Source organism: Panthera pardus, unplaced genomic scaffold (assembly GCF_024362965.1).
Source record: "Panthera pardus isolate Hobbes unplaced genomic scaffold, ASM2436296v1 HiC_scaffold_12, whole genome shotgun sequence".
Classification (NCBI taxonomy): domain Eukaryota; kingdom Metazoa; phylum Chordata; class Mammalia; order Carnivora; family Felidae; genus Panthera; species Panthera pardus.
Window position 1 is genome coordinate 18,010,761 of NW_026526677.1, and position 19,655 is coordinate 18,030,415.

General features: G+C 51.7%; 1 protein-coding gene across 1 annotated transcript in view; it reads left to right on the plus strand.

Moving 5' to 3' along the window:
- The first annotated feature begins 1,105 nt into the window (after positions 1-1,105).
- Positions 1,106-19,655, plus strand: part of SYT13 (synaptotagmin 13) — a 42,443-nt gene continuing 23,893 nt past the window's right edge. Inside the window, exon 1 of the mRNA XM_019470195.2 lies at positions 1,106-1,433. Within this exon, the coding sequence (XP_019325740.1) occupies positions 1,254-1,433 (180 nt within the window). The 5' untranslated portion in view covers positions 1,106-1,253. The remainder of the gene's footprint in view (positions 1,434-19,655) is intronic.

The window sequence follows — 19,655 nt, forward strand, 5'->3', positions numbered from 1 at the left end:
ATGGGCGGTTTGTTACACGGGGGAGCTAAGCCACGCACCAGGTGGTGGTCACTTCTGCAGGTCAGCACAGAAGGCCTGGCCAGAGCCATCACAGATTTAGGAGTCATCGGCGTCACGGGAATTTGAAAGCCCGGTTGTGGACGAAATCGTCCCCACTCCTTGTCACACGTGCCCAGCACGCGTAGAGAACTGCAGACACGGCAAACGCCTGCTGAATTCAATGAAACACTCCACACGGTGCAACGCACTGAAAACCGTTGTTTTCTGCTCTAAGACGGGCTTCCTCATGCCTGGAATTCTAATTTCCCTTCACTCCAAGCACAGTGCTTTTATTCCCCCCTCTCCGGGCCAGCTGTGGGCTCCTGGCTACTGCAGGTGACAGTCTTTGTTCATCCAAGATAAGTTCTTTCTCTGAGTGTGACACATGGACTTGGAATCTGCCAGCCTGAGTCTGGGCTCAGGATGACCGGATTTTTCTAGCTGCCCCCCATCCCCTGCCAGCCACAGCTTCCTCATCTGTAAGCGGAGATCCGCTGCTCAGATGAGGTCATAGAGAACCCTAAAGGAGATGCGGAAAGCAGCAGAATTGTGGCGGTCCCCTTCGCCAGGACACGGGTGCAGTCTCCACGCCAGACAGAGACCAATTCCCTTCTTCCTGTCGCCTGCCCCTCACCCTCACGGCAGAGCCAACACCTGGCAAATTCGGCAGACCGGAAGTCTCCAGCTTTGTGTGTTTGAAAACCTCCTGGAGGACCCAAGTTCACAGCCTGCTGGGCCAGAGAAGGTGGGGAAGGAAGGGCTGGTAGTCTGGCAGAATCTGCACCCAGATGGAGCCCTGGTTCGCCAGCTCACACGGTGTGGCCTCAGCGAGCTCCCGCCCTTATCGGGGCAAGTGTCCGCCAACAGAAAGCGTGAAGACTGGCCTGGCACAACCCTAAGCTCGCATCCCTCTGGACGCTGGGCTGCGGTTGGGGTGGGGGTCCGGTCACGTGCCGGCGGGAGGGGGTGCGGGTTGACGTGGAGCTGAGTGCGGGCGCACCAGCCTGCTCCGGGCCGGCCTCCTCCTCTGACGTCCTCGCAGCCGTCCCCCCTCCCCGCCCCCCGCCCCCCCCTCCCAACCACCTCCGGCGGCGGGGAGAGCAGCCGGCGCGCCCCGATCCCAGGAGCGGCCGGGCGGCGGCGGGCGGCGGGCCCGGCCGGGGTAGGTGCGCGGCGGCCGCGGTGGCGGCGGCGGCGGCGGGGACGCGGGCACCATGGTGCTGTCGGTGCCCGTGATCGCGCTGGGCGCCACGCTGGGCACGGCCACCAGCATCCTCGCGCTGTGCGGGGTCACCTGCCTGTGCCGGCACATGCATCCCAAGAAGGGGCTGCAGCGGGAGCGGGACCCGGATCCGGAGAAGGCGAGACCCGGCGTGCTCCGGTCCGCACAACAGGTGAGCGGGGGCGGCGCCTCGGCCTCTCCCGGGCGCGGCGGGGTCTCGGCGGCCGCAGCCGCGGGGGAACGGGTTGGGGAGGGGGGGGAGCGGTCGCCTTCTTTGCGCCACCGAGCGTGGCGGGGAGGAGGGCGGAGGACGTGCTGGAGCACCCGGCTAGGGGTCCGGAAGGCTTGGGCGCGGGGTGGGGGGAAGGGTCGGAGAGAATAGTTAGGGGAGGCAGGCTGGGTGGGGGCGCGAGAGGAATGGGGAGCCTAGCGCTAAAGGGGAGGGGTGGGGACGGAATGGGAAGGGGACTTGGGTAGGAACAGGGGCCGAGAGGACAGTGGAGCGGCTGGGAGGAAACCGCGGGAGGGGGCTGGAGGGTTAGAAGCTTGCAGAATTGGGGGGGGGGGGGGGAGAAATGGGGACCCGAGAGAGAAGTGTGTGTGTGGGGGGGGCGGGGGGTGTCCGGTGTAGGAAAAGCACCGGCTTAGCTGAGAAGGGGGAAAGCCACGGGAGAACCGAGAGGGGAGGTGGTTGCTGGACCCGTGGGAGTCGGCGGGGGGTGCCTGGGGTCTGGGGAGAGGCTGGTGAATCTGGAGGGGCCCCCTCGCAGCAGCCCTCAGCTCCAGCCAGCCAGCCAGCCAGGGGGGCTTTGCTGTGCCCTCCCCTAGGATAGCTCCGATGATGGCCCTGGACCCAGGAGGGCTTTATCCCATGCATTGGCTTGTACACAGAGCCCTTTGGGCAGGAAGTGGGTGGTGTCCCCATTGTACAGTGTGACCCAGGGGGTCTAGGGAAGAGGTTTGGAAGGAGCCCCGGAGGGGCTGTGCACTCCAGGAAGCATTCCCCGTGGTGGGGAGTGCAAAATGCCCTCTGGAGAGAACCAGAGAAAGTCCTGCTAGGGTGTTTGAGGAAGGCTGGCCCTGGGTCAGGGGCTTGTCTCGATGACTTCCCAAGGCCCTCTAGATTCTTCATAGAGCTTGGAGGTCTGGGAGAGGCACAAGAATGCTATGATTCCACCTTCCTTCTTCCAATCAATTATTCAAAAGCTCTGAGACTCAGCGCTTGCTCGGGGGCCTTGTGTCAGTCACCGGCTAGTGAGAATGGAAGGAAATGGCTGCTGTCCTTGAGGCACTTACAATCCAAGAAAAGTGACATTGACACTGGCAGGAAAGGGAGCCAGCTGGGCATCGAGACATGAGACCCAGAACCATCTGAAGTGGGAGTAGTGGGCTCTCCGCCCACTGGGAGTTGAGGGGGTGGGGGAACCCTCCAGAAGTTGTAGCCGGCTGCCTCTCAAACTTCTCTCCCACCCAGCGTTAGGGGAAGACCATTCTGCCTGTCACAGAGGTGGCTCTTCAGACGCTGTCCCTCCCCGCCCCCCCTCCCCAGAGAAAAGCACTGGAGAAGGACCGGGTGTAAATGACATTTGGGATCCCTTCCAACTCTGTTTTAGTCATGACCAGTAGCCCATACAATGGCCAAGAACCTGTTAAAGACAACCGTCTCCTTGGCTCAAATCCCCCCCACAGCTTCTCAATGAGCATGGAACAAGTCATAGCAAACCATTACATGACATGTGCTCTGTGTCAGGCACCGTGCTAAGTGCTCTATTCTTAACGCATTGAACAACTCAATGAAGGACGTATTTGATGATCCCTACTTAAAGATGAGGAAGCTAAGGCTCAGAGAGGCTGAGTGACTTGCCCGTGGCCGCACAGCTAGAGAAGTTTTAGAGCTGGGTGGATGCTAGCCAAGCTGCTCTGCTTCTGGAATCCGTGCTTTTAGCCACTCCACTCCCTCACGTGCTTGACCTGGCAGGTGTCTCCCTCTCCAGGCCAAGGTTCATGCCCTTCTCCCAATCATCTGAAATCTCACCCTCCCTGGATTTCCAATCCTTCTTAAAGACCCCCCGCCCCCAGCCCCCATGGCCATTTTCCTCTGGCTTTTCACACAGAGCTCCTCCCCATCCCTCAGGCTTCTTTCTGTTTAAAATTTTTTTTTTATTGTTCATTATTTTTGAGAGAGAGAGAAAGCAAGCAGGGAAGGGGCAGAGAGAGAGGGAGACACAGAATCAGAAGCAGGCTCCAGGCTCTGAGCTGTCAGCACAGAGCCCAATGCGGGGCTCGAACTCACAGCCCGTGAGATCATGACCTGAGCCAAAATCAGACACTCAACCGACTGAGCCACCCAGGCGCCCCCAGGCTTCTTTCTGTTTAAATTTCACCTTCTCGGGAGGATTTTATCTCCTGCCACATGTAACAGAGTACCTCCCCCCTATTACCTTCTTCCCTATTGTTCCTTCCAATTCTTTCGTAGCTCTTGTTATAACTGGGTGTGATCTTTCATACCCGCTTACTTTTTTTTTTTAATTTTTTTTAACGTTTATTTATTTTATAGACAGAGAGACACAGAGCATGAACAGGGGAGGGGCAGAGAGAGAGGAGACACAGAATCTGAAACAGGCTCCAGGCTCTGAGCGGTCAGCACAGAGCCCGACGCGGGGCTCGAACTCACGGACCGTGAGATCATGACCTGAGCCAAAGTCGGCCGCTTAACCGACCAAGCCACCCAGGCGCCCCAATACCCACTTACTTGTATGTTATTTATTCCCAGCACCTGCTCAGTGGCTAGAACCGACTAGGTGTCCAGTAAGAAACGGTGGACAAATAAAGATGTCGCCGTGTCCAGCGACTTGGGACTCTCGCTTGAGTCATTTCTGCACATGTGAGTGCATATGCACCATGCCTTTGTAACCCTGCGCTCGCTCTGTAGGGGCACAGTAAACATTTACTGACACACGAGACCCCTTCCTCCACATTCCCTCATCTGGTTCCCTCGGTGACAAGGATTTGGGCAAGCCGGATGTGGTGCAGGAGGCATCTCACGACATTGGTTTGGCTGCCGTTGTGCTCAGATTCAGCACTGACCCAGATAGAGTAAACAGAGAAAACACGACACAATTGACATTTCAAAATAAGTGAAGGAGGTGGTGTGAGGGGTGACAGGTGACAGCGGGGTGATGAAAGAGGCACAGGTTGACAAGGAGGGGCGGAGTTGGGGAAGGCTCTCGAAAGGCGTTCTCTGAAAGGAGGGCGCAGGGCTGGGGAACCGGGCTCCAGACGCCCATACACGGAACCGGATGTCTGTAGGATGCGGAGGGACTGCCCGTGACTCTGTAAGTCACTGGTTGTGGTTGCCGGAAAAGTCTCTTGGACAGTCGGGCCCCGAATGGTTGGATGAAGTTGAAGTTTGTAGTGATTTTAACGTTTATTTATTTTTGAGACAGAGAAATACAGAGCATGAACAGGGGAGGGGCAGAGAGAGAGGGAGACACAGAATCTGAAACAGGCTGCAGGCTCTGAGCGGTCAGCCCAGAGCCCGACGCGGGGCTCGAACTCACGGACCGCGAGATCATGACCTGAGCCGAAGTCGGACGCTTAACCAACCGAGCCACCCAGGCGCCCCAAAGTTTGTAGTGATTTTGAGAAGAACTTGGATGTTTCCCCTGGGGGTTCTTAACCTTAGGTTCCCCAGACCTCCCCACGGGGTCTGTGGAGAGACTTTCAGAGGTTCATGGTCTCGGACAGGGCAAAAAGTACATCTTTCTTTTCACTAACCTCGGTGACGGACACGTAGCATCTCCCCTTAGTAGGAATATTGGCAACACTCTATAGGAGTGTCAACGACATCTGTGACTTGGTCCCCGAGGGAAATCACAGGTAGTTTCAAGGCAAGTACACCTGTAGTATCATGTGCATTTATCGCCAGGTCTAGATCATGGTGCTTATTAAACCCCCTGCCAGATCCCGTTCGGGAACGAGTGGACAAAGAGGCACCCGTACAGCCATTTCACGAGCCGATGTGATTAGACGTTCCTCTGTGGTCCGATGTCTTTTATTTGCACACATTCTGAGGAAGTGTCCACGGGGCCTCTCTGGAGAGCTGAAGGAATCCATGGAACAAAAAAGGCCCCGAATCTCTGCTAAGTGGGAGGAGAGAGAGGGCAGAAACCCTCAGTCATCACCTTTCATGCCTCCAGCTGGCTTCAATTCATAGTTCTTCTTCGCTTTTCCAAAATACACACTCTGGACCCTTTGTCCTGCCTCCTGAGACAATCCCTCCCCTTCCCCCCGGGTGCAGTCCTTTGGGGGACGCAGGAGGTTCAGTCTCACTACATTGTCCGCTCGTGGTCTGGCAGGGTCACCCGGGGACCTCCCTCACGGTTGTCAGCCCAGCTTCCGAAGGTTGGTGATTATGCAGTGACCCGGCAGCTTGCGTGAGGAGACAGAGCGGCGAGCAGAACAGGTGTGTGTGTGTGTGTGCGTGTGTGTGCGTGTGTGTGCGTGTGTGTGCGTGTGCGTGTCTTCCCTTCACCGCTGCTTCAGAATCTACTCAGTGAAAGGTGGCCAGACCCCTTGGTTCCCTCCCCCTGAGTTTCCTCCTCACGCTGGTCTGCACAGGCTTTCACTCCCCTTACTTCTGGGTCCCTTCAGAAGAAACCCTGTTTTTGGCTAACCTAAGTAATAAAGAGTGAGCAGGGAGAAGTGCCTTCTACCACAGCTCAGAACCCCTGACACCTGTCACTTAGCAGGAGTTGGGGTCCTGTTTTTAGAAAACTTTGGTTTTAGTGTCTGATTTTGCTCCCCACATGGTGCTTGCCTTGTTGCATTCTTTAAAACAATTTTTTAATGTTTATTTATTTTTGAGAGAGAGAGAGAGAGTGAGCATGTGTGGGGGAGGGGCAGAGAGAGAGAGAGGGAGACACAGAGTCCGAAGCAGGCTCCAGGCTCTGAGCTGTCAGCACAGAGCCCGACGTGGGGATTGAACTCGTGAACACAAGGTCATAACGTGAGCTGAAGTCTGACACTTAACTGACTGAGCCACCCAGGCGCCCCACTCCTTTTCTGATTTATGCACTTTTCTTTGTATGGTTACACTCTGGTAAAGTTGTCGTTAAAAGTTTTCATGTTGTCATACACAGTTTGTAAACATCAATTTAGTATCAAGTCACAATTTTCATCACCAGGAGGACTTCCAGGCTGTGAACAAGAGGCATGGCCCTCCTTTTCTTGGGATCCATCAGATACTACCTCCCTGGCCCCGTCTGTTTTCTACTGTTACTCCTGTGGCTGCCTCCTTCTTGGGACTGGGGCCTCGAGACCATCGGTGTGGCCGTGTCACCCGTCCTGCCTTGCCCTCCTCTTCCTTAGACCACTGGAGCAAGTCCTCTCAGATCCCGAATCTAAATTCATAATTATTGAGAGCGAGGATGAACCAGAACCCATATGCTGCATTCATTAGCTAATAAGTTCATTCATTAAAAGTTAATGAGCACACGCTAGGCCCTGGGATACAGCAAGGAGGAGACGGGTGTGTGCTCTTCCTGCTAAGTGAGGAGACAGACAACGAAGCCAGCCAGCAAATCGCCATGAATCGTGTTACGCTTCTGTCGTGATAGGCAGGTGCAGGGGCTTGGGAAGCCCTGGGGGAGGGGCACCCCCACCTTCAGCCCAAAGAGCTTTCTCCTGTTCCGGCTCGCTGCCTTGGCAAGGTCTCCCCTGTGCCTCGGTGGTCAGAAGAGGCCCCACGAACTGGTGTGATTCCGGGCCGCTCCACGGTCTGCCCCCCATGCATTTTTACCCTTTTAAAGGATTCGTTTCTCAGCTGATCTCCTGTCTGGCAGACTCTCCAATTCGTGTAAATACACAGACAAAAAACTTAGAAGCATCTCCCTAGAGGAATAAGCACTAATGATGGCATAACCAACGTTTTGCGGGCTCTTTGGGTGCGTGCCGGGCCGTCTTGAGTCATGTTAATTTTGTCCTCACCGTAGCCCTGTGAAATATGCGTCAGTATTCTTTCCATTTTACAGATGGGAAAAACAACACAGCACTCTGAAGTCACACTTGGTGGCAGAGTTGGGAATCAAATTTAGGAAGCCTGGCCCCTGAGCCCACACTTTTGAGCAGTAGGCTGGAGATTAGCAGAAAAGGGCTAGTCACAGTTATACTTGGGCCACTGTGTTTCCCCAGATATGGCATAAAAGTGTCAAAAATACACATTTTTTGCAGGTCAGCTTGAGAAACCTTTCCCCGAGCCTTGGGCGGCTTTGTCTCCTCTTGCGTCCATCACGCTTCAGGCACTGGGTGCAGCCCAGGGCCCTCCAGAGAGATTTACACAGTAAACATGTTTGGGCTGGTTGCTTAGCAACATGGAAGACAGGATGAATCTTTCATCAAGAAATTAGCATAGATTATTTGAGAGAGATGAGCACACAGCCACAGGAGACACCAGGCCCCTCCTGATACGATGTGGACCCTAGGTCTCTGTCCCCAATCCCTTCCCTGGGGTCAGGTCCCAGACCATCCCATCCCCCTCCCTTCCTCATTTCTCCTCTGCCGGAGCGTATAAATAATTCAGGTGCCCGGCTCTTCTCTTCGCCTTAACTCCAGGAGTGAAGATTGCTGTATCTTTAGACATTTTCAGGTTTTCAGACACTGGCCCCGGTTACCATCGAGTACCTGGGTCGTAAGAAGGGGAATAGACAGGCCATCAGAACCCCATGGAAGAAACACCCAAATGAGAAATCGGAGGGGTGTAAGGCAAAGTCAGAAGGAAGGGGAGGGACCGGTCAGATGGGAAAGCAGCAGAGCCAGAAGGCAAAGAGGAGGCAAGATAAAGGGTGACTGGCCGTCCCAGAGTCGGAGACCGGCAGGAGAAATCCGAATCCCATAGACGATCCACGCTATTTGACCTTCCGGTCTCCCAGTGACCGCTAACAGTTTGTCTCTCACTTCTTCCCCGGTGTTACTGCATTCACTATGTCCACAGCTGATTTCTTGCTAACAAACACTGGGAAGCGTCGCTTTGAGGTGGAGGAGAATAGCTTCACAGGGATAGGTTTTAAGAACAAAGGGATTCTATAGGGACATGTCAGAATCAACATACACTTGCATACAAAGGGCTCTTTGTAGCCAATCTGTTAAGAAATCAAGTCTTAGTAAATTTCTTTTCTTTTGAAGTTTCTGTCTTTATTTTGAGAGAGGGAAAAAGAGAGGGAGAGGGAGAGAGAGAATCCCAAGCAGGAAATGTGGTGTCAGCACAGACACGGATGCGGGGCTCGATCTCACAAACCGTGAGATCGTGACCTGAGATGAAATCAAGAGTCGGACGCTCAACTGACTGAGCCGCCCAGGCTGTCCGGTGTTTGTAGGTTTCTAAAGGAAAACAGATGAAAAGGGTGGATATATTCCTCCCTCTTGCCTCCACCCTTCTCTCCCTCCCTTGATTATGTTTACTGAGCACATACTATGTGCCAGGTACCGTGCTTGGAGATGGGGATACAGTGGTAGCTGCTCCCTCCTCAACAACACAGTGACCCATTCTTATCCCTCATGAAATTTGTGTTGTGGTAAAGGAGACCAGAGTTAGAAGAAGAGCCCAGATAAATGAAGATGTGGTTGTGGCAAGTGACCTGAAGAGAAAGTTCTAGTGCTAGGAGAGGGTAAGGTGGAACTGACCCAGTCAGGAAGGTCAGGGAAGGCTTTTCTGGAGAGAGTAATGGCCAAGCTGAGAGCTGGACTAGAAAGGAAGTTAATCAGGGCAATGGGGAGGGAGGTGAGGGGCTCCGGAGGGATGCAGCCGTGCAAAGGTCCTGTGACAGAAACCTTACTTAGTGCTTAGGAGGACCTAGCAAAAGGTCAGGGTGCCCGAAAAGTGAGAGCAAGGTGGGGCCTGATGTACAAAGAGGCTGGAGAGTGGCCTGAGGCAAGCAGGGCACTAGAGACCAGGGTTCACTCTTTCATTTATTCATTCGTGTATCAAACAGTGATCAATGCCCACGTGAGGGGCGCTGGTGATAGAAACGTTACAGTCGTTTTCAAAGCTTTTTTTTAAAAAATAGAGGTGAAATTCACGAACTAGTTTAAAGAGTACAAATCACACTATCAACGTTGTTCTCACCTTCATCCAGCTCTAAAGCATCTTCCTCGCCCCTGAAGAAAACTCTGCACCCATTAAGCAGACACGCTCTCTATTTCTCTCTCTTCTCCAGTCCCTGGCAACCATCAATCTGCTTTCTGTCTTCATGCATTCGCCTATTTGGGACGTCCGACATATTTAGAATTGTTCAAACATGCGACCTTTTGTGTCTGGCTTTTTTCACTTCGTATAATGTGCTCAAGGTTCATCCATGTTGTGACCTGTATCAGAACCTTATTTTTGTGGCTGAATAATGTCCCGTGATACGGATATCCCCAGCTGGTGGACGCCTGGCCCTCTCTGTGTGGAATGGCCATTACAGTGAACCTACAAGGGCACACCTATAAAAACATTTCGTTGCTCATGAGTCTTATGCGAGGGGTGCTGGGTGTGGCAGCCCTTGGCTCCTTTCTTGTACTAGCCTGTTTGCACCTGCTGCCCCACCCTTTAAATACATTGCTTGTGATCACTGTCATGTTCCCCCACCCTTTCCCCCCCCCCCCCCGGGAACTTTAGCCCTTCATGGGTCCCCAGTCGGCTTCACTCGTGTACCTGGGGGGTCCTACAAACCCAGTCCAATCGAGGTGCTATTTTACTATCTTTCAATATCATTTCCTTATGTATTCACGTTATCAGGGCCAGTGCGATTCCAGGAGGAGGGGCCTTGGTCCCCTACTGTGTTAGTTGGCTACACGCACGTGCAAACCTTCCCACCGAGGAGTTTCCTGAGTGCTAATTAAGTGAAGGGTGTTTTCATTGATTTATAGTATAGAAAATTCCTGAGAGATTTTTTTTTTTTACATGGTGTTTAAGGGTGTTCCAGTGGTATTTTGGGACGTGGATTGAGGTTTTTGGGTGGATTTGGAATGCATTAAAACTTGTCTCATTTAACAGAGTACGAGTGATTGCTCTCTGAAAATGGCTGGCCAGCGTGTTTTCCGTGAACAGATTAGAGTCAAATAGCTAGTCGTTGCATACATGAATACGAATATGAATGGATACAAAGGGGAGGAGCAGCCTATGGGAATTTTGCGAAGTTGAATCTCCCTCCGTCTGGCGTAGACGTCAGGGTACTTTGATGTATTTTCGTGGGCGCCCCGCTCCCTGCCCCCCATTCATTAAGTCCAAGATGGACTGCCTCTTTGTAAAGAAAACTGAGCAGGGACTGGCAGATGGCCAGAGATGTGAGGAGAAATGTTGAATGGCTGCCTGAGTCAGAGGATGGATGGATGGATGGATGGGTGGATGGATGGATGGATGGATGGTCTCCATTCTCTTGGCTAATATCGGAGACAGTTTTAAAAACCTTCAGCTGTGAAGCCAATGGGCCAATGCCCACGAAGACTGCCTTTTTACTTGAAAAAGCATCATATACCACAGTGTTGGACGTGCTGCTAAAAAAATTATGAAGAGAAACGAGCACGGCTCTTACCTTGCAAGTGGACGGACCCTTTAAGTAGCACCGTGGACTTGAGCTGCCCTTTGTTCGACAGCCTCATCGCCAAACACGCGGAAACAGAGAACGGAAAGGAATGAACCTCCGCAGAACCGCTCCATGGTAGACTTGCATTTGATTCTGGATGGCCGCCGGAATTAGCGGGCTTCGTAACGATCCAGGTTTTTGAGATCGCTTGAAAGAGGAAATTGCCTCTTCAGATCAAAATGTTCACTTTATGAGCAAGCTGCTGAGATAGAATAGGCGAGCCGATTAGGCATAGACCCCAAACCTGAATGTGAATTCCTCCTCCACCATTTTTTGGGCTCAATGACCTCGACCGTCCTGATTCCCGCTTTTCTCCTCAACAAGCAGGGATGGTGGTAAGGTTCTCTAAGGTCATATTCAAGACTAAATGAGATGACTTTTGAAAGCACCCGACAGACTCAGCACCTGGAGCTACTCAGGGTATATTTTTAAGTATCTCCAAGTCATTTTCTTATTTATGTTTACGAAAGCAGTGACTTGAGTGTAGGCTTACCATGTAGGAAAGAGAGAGTCCGTTAAAAACATTCCAGATGTGAGACATGAAAAGGCTTCTGTGAGGATGGGAAGGAGAGCACGAACATTCCACTTCTAGGATACTCATTCATTCTAAACATACCTCTGGATCACTCACTATACATAAGGCACTGAGCCCTGGGGACGACCCTGCAGGAACCAGACAGACAACGTCCTTGACCTGTAGCTCGGATTCTAGCAGTAGAGATGTTCATCACACCAGTTGTCTACAGCTGTGTTAGGCGTGCCAAGGGTGGCAGGAGTCTTCCCAAGAAGTGAGAGCTGATTACTGCTCTGATCGTCAAGATTTTTGGACTCCTTTCAGTAAAAAAAAATTTTGAGCGTGTACGTTATACGTGCATATTTAATTCTTTATAAGCATATATATACTTAAACATATGTTACTCTACCAACATATCATGTGCCTAATAAAACATGCACAAGATGGACCTTTCAAAACAATGAAATAAAAATAAATTATGAGATGAAATTCTGTTATTTTCTTCGGCATACCCCAAATGAACGGTCTTGCATATCCCTGTGACAGTTAGTGGTATTTTTTACTAGGTGAGGGTGTTGGGGATGACATTTGAAGTCTTCTAGGCATGGGGGCATGTGCAAAGGCCCTGTGGAAAGAAGAAATACCACTCAGGAGGGACTGGATGAAGGTCGAAGTGGGTAGAGTGTAAAGGTCACAGGAGGGAGTAGAGTGAAGGAGGCAGTCAGGACTAGGGCAGGGGCTACCCAGGGTCTTCTGGGCCACCAGGACTGTTTGGATGTTTATACCAAGAGCAGTGGAAGCTATGGAAAGATCTTCAGTAAGGTGAATATGGCCTAATGGCCATATTAGGGCTGTGAAAACCATCCTTCCAGATGGGGAAGAGTGGAAACAGAGACCAAGGGAAGCCTTGGAGAAAAACCACGTTGGTTTGGGGCCGCTATGATGGTGGCAGATGTTTAGGAAATAGACTGACAGGCTTTTGCCTATCGGTTGGGTGTGGGTTTCAGGAAGAGGGAGGAGTTCGTGGTGACACCTGAGGTTTTCACTTACCCCACTGGGTGGTGGTAGCAATTAGCGAAACAGGGAACCCTCAACAAAAATGAGGTCATGGGTGCTTGAAGTCACGAGCTCACTTTTGTGCAGGGAGAGCACGAGGACTCTTTGTGCTTTCTGCATGGAGATGTCCATGGTGCCAGTGGCTGGGCACGTCCCGGACCTCACAGTGTGGGCTGTGACGGTATACCGGGGAGCCGAAGATGTGTGCTGGGGGAGTCGTCTGTCGTAAGCAGCAATCACAGCCAGGAGCATGGTTGAGACCACCCAGGAAGAGAGCAGAATGAGGGGGAAAAGCGCCTGGGAAGTCCTGACGGACATCAGCATTTCACGAGCCAGAGAAGTGGCCAGAAAGGAAGGAGGAGAGCCTGGAGAATGGAATGTCAAAAGAAGAAGATGAACAAGAGAAAAAGCTTTTTAAGAGGAAGGGAATCATCCACTGAGAACCTGCCACTGGAAAGTCAAGTCAGATAAGACTGAAAAAATCCATAGGAATCAGAGGGTGAAGGTCATCAGTGACCTCGGAGGGCTAACAGTGACCTTCAGTGGCTGACGGGACCCTTTGGGAGTGGCTTGCTGCACGGATGGAGAGTGAGGAAATGAGGAGGGTACCAAGCACAGGCGATTCTTTTGAGACGCCTGGCGGGCAGAGAGGGTGGAGGACAGTGGCTGATCAGGGGACAAGAAGTCAGTGCAGTGTTGAGCGCATTTAAAAACAGGGCGGGGAGGGGCAGGCTGAAAGAGAAAGGGGAGCATTCAAGAGAGAGGAGGAGAGAGAGATGGAAAATAGCTGAGGTCGGGCTCCCGCAAATAGCACGGGGACGGGGGCAAGGCTCGGAAGGAAGGATTGGTCTTGGAGGGGTGAGAGCGAGGGGTGCACCTCCCAAGGCATAACAGGACAGGGAAGCCACAGCATGTGTCCAGCCAGGGTTTATGTGAATGGATCTCCGTTCTCTTGGCTTCCTTTTTGTCTGTAGAAGAAGCCCGAGGCAACAGAGAGATTCCAAAATGTGGGCTCGGGGCAGGAGTTAGGGAAACAGTAGGATTGCCAGGCAGGGCCGGGAGCCATTTTGAGGTTGTTGACCATGGAATTGTTCATGGAACCACCCCAGGTGCAGGACTGTTGGGGGCAGGCATCGTGCTGTAGCGAGTTCATCAATGGTGGGGTTTTACCACACGGCATCAGGGAAGGACGGGAAGACGGGGGGCGGGGGGGTCTTTAGACTCCAAAAGGTGTTGTTGAAATGATGGACCACAGAATCAAATTGGGAAGGTTGAGAGTGAGGGCCATGTGCCCCGACAGGGTCAAAGGTGCCAGACGGATCCTTAGTGCCGTCACGAGGCCGGCAGGGGGCCGATGAGGGCCAAGTGGTAGAGTGAATCATTGATGGCCTTCAATTGTTGTTAAGAAGGACCGGACGAGGGGCGCCTGGGTGGCTCAGTTGGTTGGGTGTCCGACTTCGGCTCAGGTCATGATCTCACAGTCCATGAGTTCGAGCCCCGCGTCGGGCTCTGTGCTGACAGCTCAGAGCCTGGAGCCCGTTTCAGATTCTGTGTCTCCCTCTCTCTCTGCCCCTCCCCTGTTCATGCTCTGTTTCTCTCTGTCTCAAAAATAAATAAACGTTAAAAAAACTAAAAAAAAAAAAAAAAAAGAAGAAGAAAAAGAGCCGGACGAGTCGGCAGCTGGCGAAGGCAGCAGTTGCCTGCCCTGTGGTGTTTCTGAATTCTTCACTTCGGGGAAACGTGAGACTCTAAGAAAGGAGCGCCTCAAATCCATTACCTCTAAGGGCCACCGGAGGGGACCGGGCAGGGCACTTGCCGCGGCGAGCTGAACCTGTGGCTTGGTGTCCGGAAGGCAGGGTTTGAGGCCGCTGCTGTGTTTGCAGTTCCCTGGGCCACTGCGTGACCTCCGGGCAATGAACACAGCTGCACAGGTTGTCCCCGGGCGGAGTCACATCGGGGCCCCCCGCCTCCTCGGGAACAGAGGAGGATGGTGACTCTGACTGTGGCCACCACTGGAAACCAAGCTCCTATAACTCCCCCAGGCGGCCTTTGGGGGTGCTGCACGAGTTACAACAGTGCACGAAATGACTCTTGGATGAACAAGTGGTATTAATAATTCAGTTGTCATTGAAATGACTCTAGTAAAATATTTGATGTCACATGCTAGATGAGTGAGGACAGGAAGTGCTGGGCTTCCAGATCCAGTCCGCCCCTGGCCTGCTGTGGGATGGCACGCTCGTGACCTCGCCTGTCTGTGCCTCAGTGTGGCCATCTGTTAACTGTGTCATTGTCACTGATTGTGGGGATTAAATCACATAATCCAGGTAGGGCAGTGCCCGGAACTGAAGTGCCGGGCTGGAAATCGTCCCTTTGCATCCAGACCATTCTCCGCACCCTCCTCCCCTACCTGCCATTCCTGCCCAAACCCGTCCCCATTTCCCAACTTCCCCTCCTCATGCCCGGCTACTCCTGGCTCCAGGATATTCTCCATCCCAAGGTGTTTTCCTTAACCTCCCACACTCTCCTCGATGACCTAGTTCGTGACTTCTGTTCCTGCCCAAACCCTTACTGATAGGGTACTCAATAAATGCCAGCCTCCAGCATGATTTCCGTTGGGTCCAGCCTCCAGCATGGTTTCCCTTTGGTCCAGCTTCTAGCGTGGTTTCCCTTTGGTCCAGCCTCTAGCAGGTTTTCCATTTGGTCTAGACTCTAGCAGGTTTTCCATTTGGTCCAGCCTCTAGCAGGGTTTCCCTTTGGTCCACCCTCCAGCAGGGTGCTCTGCGCATCTTGAGGCGTCTGAGACGTGCTTGGTCAAACAGACACATCCGTGGGTAGGAAAGTTCAGCTGTTTTTCTCATTTCCAAAAGCTTGCAACGAGCTGAGCAGAAACTGTTTGACATGTGTAGTAACTTAGAGCCAAATATCTGATATCATTGACCTTCCACGGTCCAATCATATTTTCGTGACCGTTGGTAGACTGCTGGAATGTGGGCCCATGTGGACACCGGAGGGAGGGCCAATAGGTTGGCATCCCGTTTGAAAGTTAACGGCTGTGGGTGATACTCCCCGGCTTGGAGTCTGCCCAGATGACCGCTGGGAGAGCAATGTCAGAAGCAGCCCTCTCACCCTGTCCTTTGCCATCTCTCATAAAAGTCGCACAGGAGAGTCAACCTGTTGCCTAAACACTTCCACGGCTGTGGATATTCAGTGATGCTCAGGCACGATGCCCTTTTAAGAAAGGAGACCCGAGAGGCAGTGATGGAGGTACCTTCCCCTTGCCGCAGCTCTCTTAGACTCCTCGTCCCTACACGTGGCTCCACCCGGGAGGACTGTGGAATCTCCTTGGGGACTTGTCCCGCATGCTGCTTTCATTTTTCCCTTGAGACAGGTATACCCTGGCCCGGCCCCTCGCGTCCTCTCACCTGGCTCTGAGCTGGCCTTCTCGCCTCCGGTCCCTCCCCCATGCCCCTGCTCCTCTGAGTTACTGAAAATAATGCTCCTGTCCTTGTCCTGTTCACAAGCTGCCCGAGTCTCTCCACTGTTTATAAACTAGGATTCGGAATCTTTTGCCGGGTATTCGAGACCCTTCATGACCTGGCCTCACCATTCCTTTGCAAATCCATTTCTCCAATCCCAGTGTTTCTCTTTCGATGGTTTGCTAGATACCCCATGCCTCGAGTGTGCACCCCTCTGTGCCCGCTGCTCTGCTCTGTCTGTTTGAACTCCCCCTGCCTCTCCTATCCAGAGTTATTCTTGACTGTCCCTCCTTCAGGAAGCCTTCTCTGGCCTCACTAATGATAAGGACGTCTTCCATAGTCTTTTATATAGCACATAGTCTAGACATATGGCCCTTTAAGATTACCTTTTATACTTAGTTATCTTTGTATAACTATGCGTCAGGGAAAGCATATAGCTTTCCCCTCGTATACCAATTTCTACTAATTTGTAGTCGCTTCCTAGAGCCCTGAGCAGAGCAGGAAATAATGCTTTAACTGATTAGTCATGTCTGCCGTGGGGACAGGAGAGTTCTTCTAGGATAGGCAATTAATATTCCTGTTTATGGAATATCTCATCTCCACCATGGCATGGTAAACTTCCTGAGGGCAGGGACTTATTCGTGGATCTTCCATGGTTTTAAGGGTGGGTAAATACATAGTGGGCGACAGGTGTGTGCTGATTTCTGTTTTATTGGGTAGAAATTGGAGGGTTTGGGCTTAAAATCAAAATATAAGGATCATCTAGTAAAACAGTCCCTGTCCTGTTTTGAAGGCACACTTTAAAACTTGGCTGTCGTTTAAACTACCGGGTTGGAAAATGATGTGCTTTCCAAGTGTCTGCACAGAAGCGGATGGATGTCTTCAGTTAGTTGCTCTCTCTACTTTTATTCCACGCTGTATCACTTTTGATGGATGATATTCACCTGCTCAGGGGTTCTACAGAATTTACCTCCTTTCTCTCCCACTAAGAAAAGCTTATCAGAATGCAGATGCGTGAAGGAGGTATTATTATAAGAATAACCTTGAATGTGCTCTGATTTTTTAAATGGGTAAAAAAAAAAAAAAAAAAACCAAGCATCAAATTTTAGTACCTTAGCTTTTGTTTGTAATATATTGGCTTAACGACAAGGTTAAAAATTGTTGCCTTTGTCCATTGTTTCATCAATTATCAAGCATTATAGAATCAAAACATCCTATAGCTGTTCAGAAAGAAGATTTTGAATTCAATGTCAAGAAATTGCATATAACCAGATTTCTCAGACTTAAAAAATTTTTTTTAATGTTTATTTATTTTTGAGAGAGAGAAAGAGAGAGAGAGAGAGAGAGAGAGAGAGAGAGAGAGCATGAGCATGGGAGGGGCAGAGAGAGAGGGAGACAGAATCTGAAGCAGGCTCCAGGCTCTGAGCTGTCAGCACAGAGCCCGATGTGGGGCCCAAACTCACGAACCATGAGATCATGACCTGAGCCAAAGTTGGCCACTGAAGCCCCTGGGAAACCAATATAGTGGTGGGGGAGCAGGCGGAAATTCTGAAAGATAAAGGCCGGCTGAGATTGTGCTCTGAGTCAAACCCATTGCCAACAGCCCTGCTATGGCGGCTGCAAAATAGAGGATAGAATGGAGTGGACGGGGTGGCAAGACTGAGTTTGAGCCCCAGACTAGAGGGCTTTTCTCTGACCTTTAAAACATCCTGGCTTTGAAATAACACTTAGGACCGATGTCGATTACATGAGGTTACAACATAGTCTTGCCGTTGTCTTGGCTCATGGCACAAATGAAACACGTTTTCTGCACAAAGAATGTCAAGCCCAGACTCAAAACTGAGAGCAGTAACAAAGCGGATGCCCACACGTCCAGACGGTTCATTAAAAAAAAACCCAGACAACCGCGTGGGGATGGGAGTGGGGTTATTATCAGTATAACGATAGGGAATGTGCCGGCAAATCAAAAGTAACTAGCTGGGCATTTCCACTTCCACCTGTTGATGGCTGGCATCCAGAGACCCAGGGAACCATGTCATGTAGTGTCGTGATAGCAGCACTGGCTTTGGGTGCACTTGGCTTCCAAGTCCAGGGCGGTCGTATACTGGCTGTACGATCCTGGACAAGTTTCGAATTCTCTGAGCCCCAGTTTCCTCCTTTGTAAAAAATTGGGCTGTTTTTATTTATTAAAATTCGGGTGTAGAATAGAGAAAATATTGGGCACTTCCCTACAGGGTTGCGTGAGGGTCAAATACAGTGAAGTCTGTAGTGCTTCGAGAAGCATCTGGTACATAGGCAATGGTCAAGAGGCGGCAGCCATACTGCCCTTTCGGGCATCGTGATGTGACTAATGAAGTCAATGCAGGGACCACCTGTGAGAAGTACATCTCTAGGCAGGATCTTGCCATGTGGCAGCTTCCAGTCCCACCGATTGGTTTTGTTTTGTGAATTCTGTTTACTCTGGAAATGTTGGGAGATTGGCAGTAGTCATTGTCCCTCCTCTTCTCGCGGGGTTTTAAGCCTTAGCTGTATCCACTGGTCTCTGACCACACTCAGACTTTCAAGCCACAGCCTTGGTCCGGAATGCCCTTCTCCCATCTCTCCTCCATCAAACTGCTGTCCCTACTTCAGGGAGCGCCCAACTCAAAGCCAGAGCCTCTGCATCTTCCTGAAAATCTCCCTTCAATGCACACAACCCACCCCGAGATAGTGATTGGTCGAATGAATGAATGGATAGCTGGCGTCAGAGGGCAGAGGTGGGCATGCGCTTGGGTTCGAATCCCAGCTCTGTATCCAGTTAACTGTGTGACTTCAGCCGTAAGTCCTCTGTGCCTCAGTGTCCTCCTCTGTAAAGTGGGTATAATAACAGCCCCTCCTTCATGAGGTTGTGGGGTTTAAATGGAGGTAGAATACTTACACCTCTATCCAGCACATGACTAACGTTCGACACGATTTTTGCCCCCAAATTTTAGCTCAGAAAACCTTTCCTGACCCTCACATTTTTAGTGGACACCACTTCCCCTCCCACCCACCCCCCCTCACCATCTGTCCCTGAGATTGCTTTTTTCCGCATCTAATGGTTTCTTGCTTTCTGCCCCGCTGGCGACGCTCACTCCACAAGGGAAATGACTGGATGGTGTTGTTCCTGCAGTTGACCAGCATCTAGAGATTTAACAAATGACTGAATGAGTGACCACCAGCAGAGAAAGGGTTTGCCCAGGGCTGGCTGTTATTTTCAGTCGTGTTTCATTCTTCCCCGGTTGAGAGGCACATTTACCCAACTGACGGCAAGGCTGGTTCCGGGACAAACCTCCTGGTCTGTTGCCTTGGATACCAGGGAGGAGACAGGGAGTGTCCCGGTTAACCACAAACTACGCTTTCTTGATTTTAAAATAACAAAGGAGGGGAAAGAAAGGTAGCGGGCGAGTCCCAAGGGAAGGGGATTTGAAAAGGGATTGGGGCACCGAAGAGGATGTATTGGAAGGGATAATGAGAGACCAGCAGTGGCTGGGTCACCATGGAAACGCTGTGTGGCGCCTGGACCGGAAGACAAGCTGCTGCTTCAAAGTGAATTTCAACTTTGCAGCTTGGAAGTACACGCTCCCCCGGGGCCCGACCCTGTGGACTTGCCCGTAAGCCTCTAAGACTTGAGATTTGGTATCAGCGGTTTTCGTGGAGTGGGAGATCGACCACAAGTAACTGTGGGTGCCGAGGGACCTCGCTGA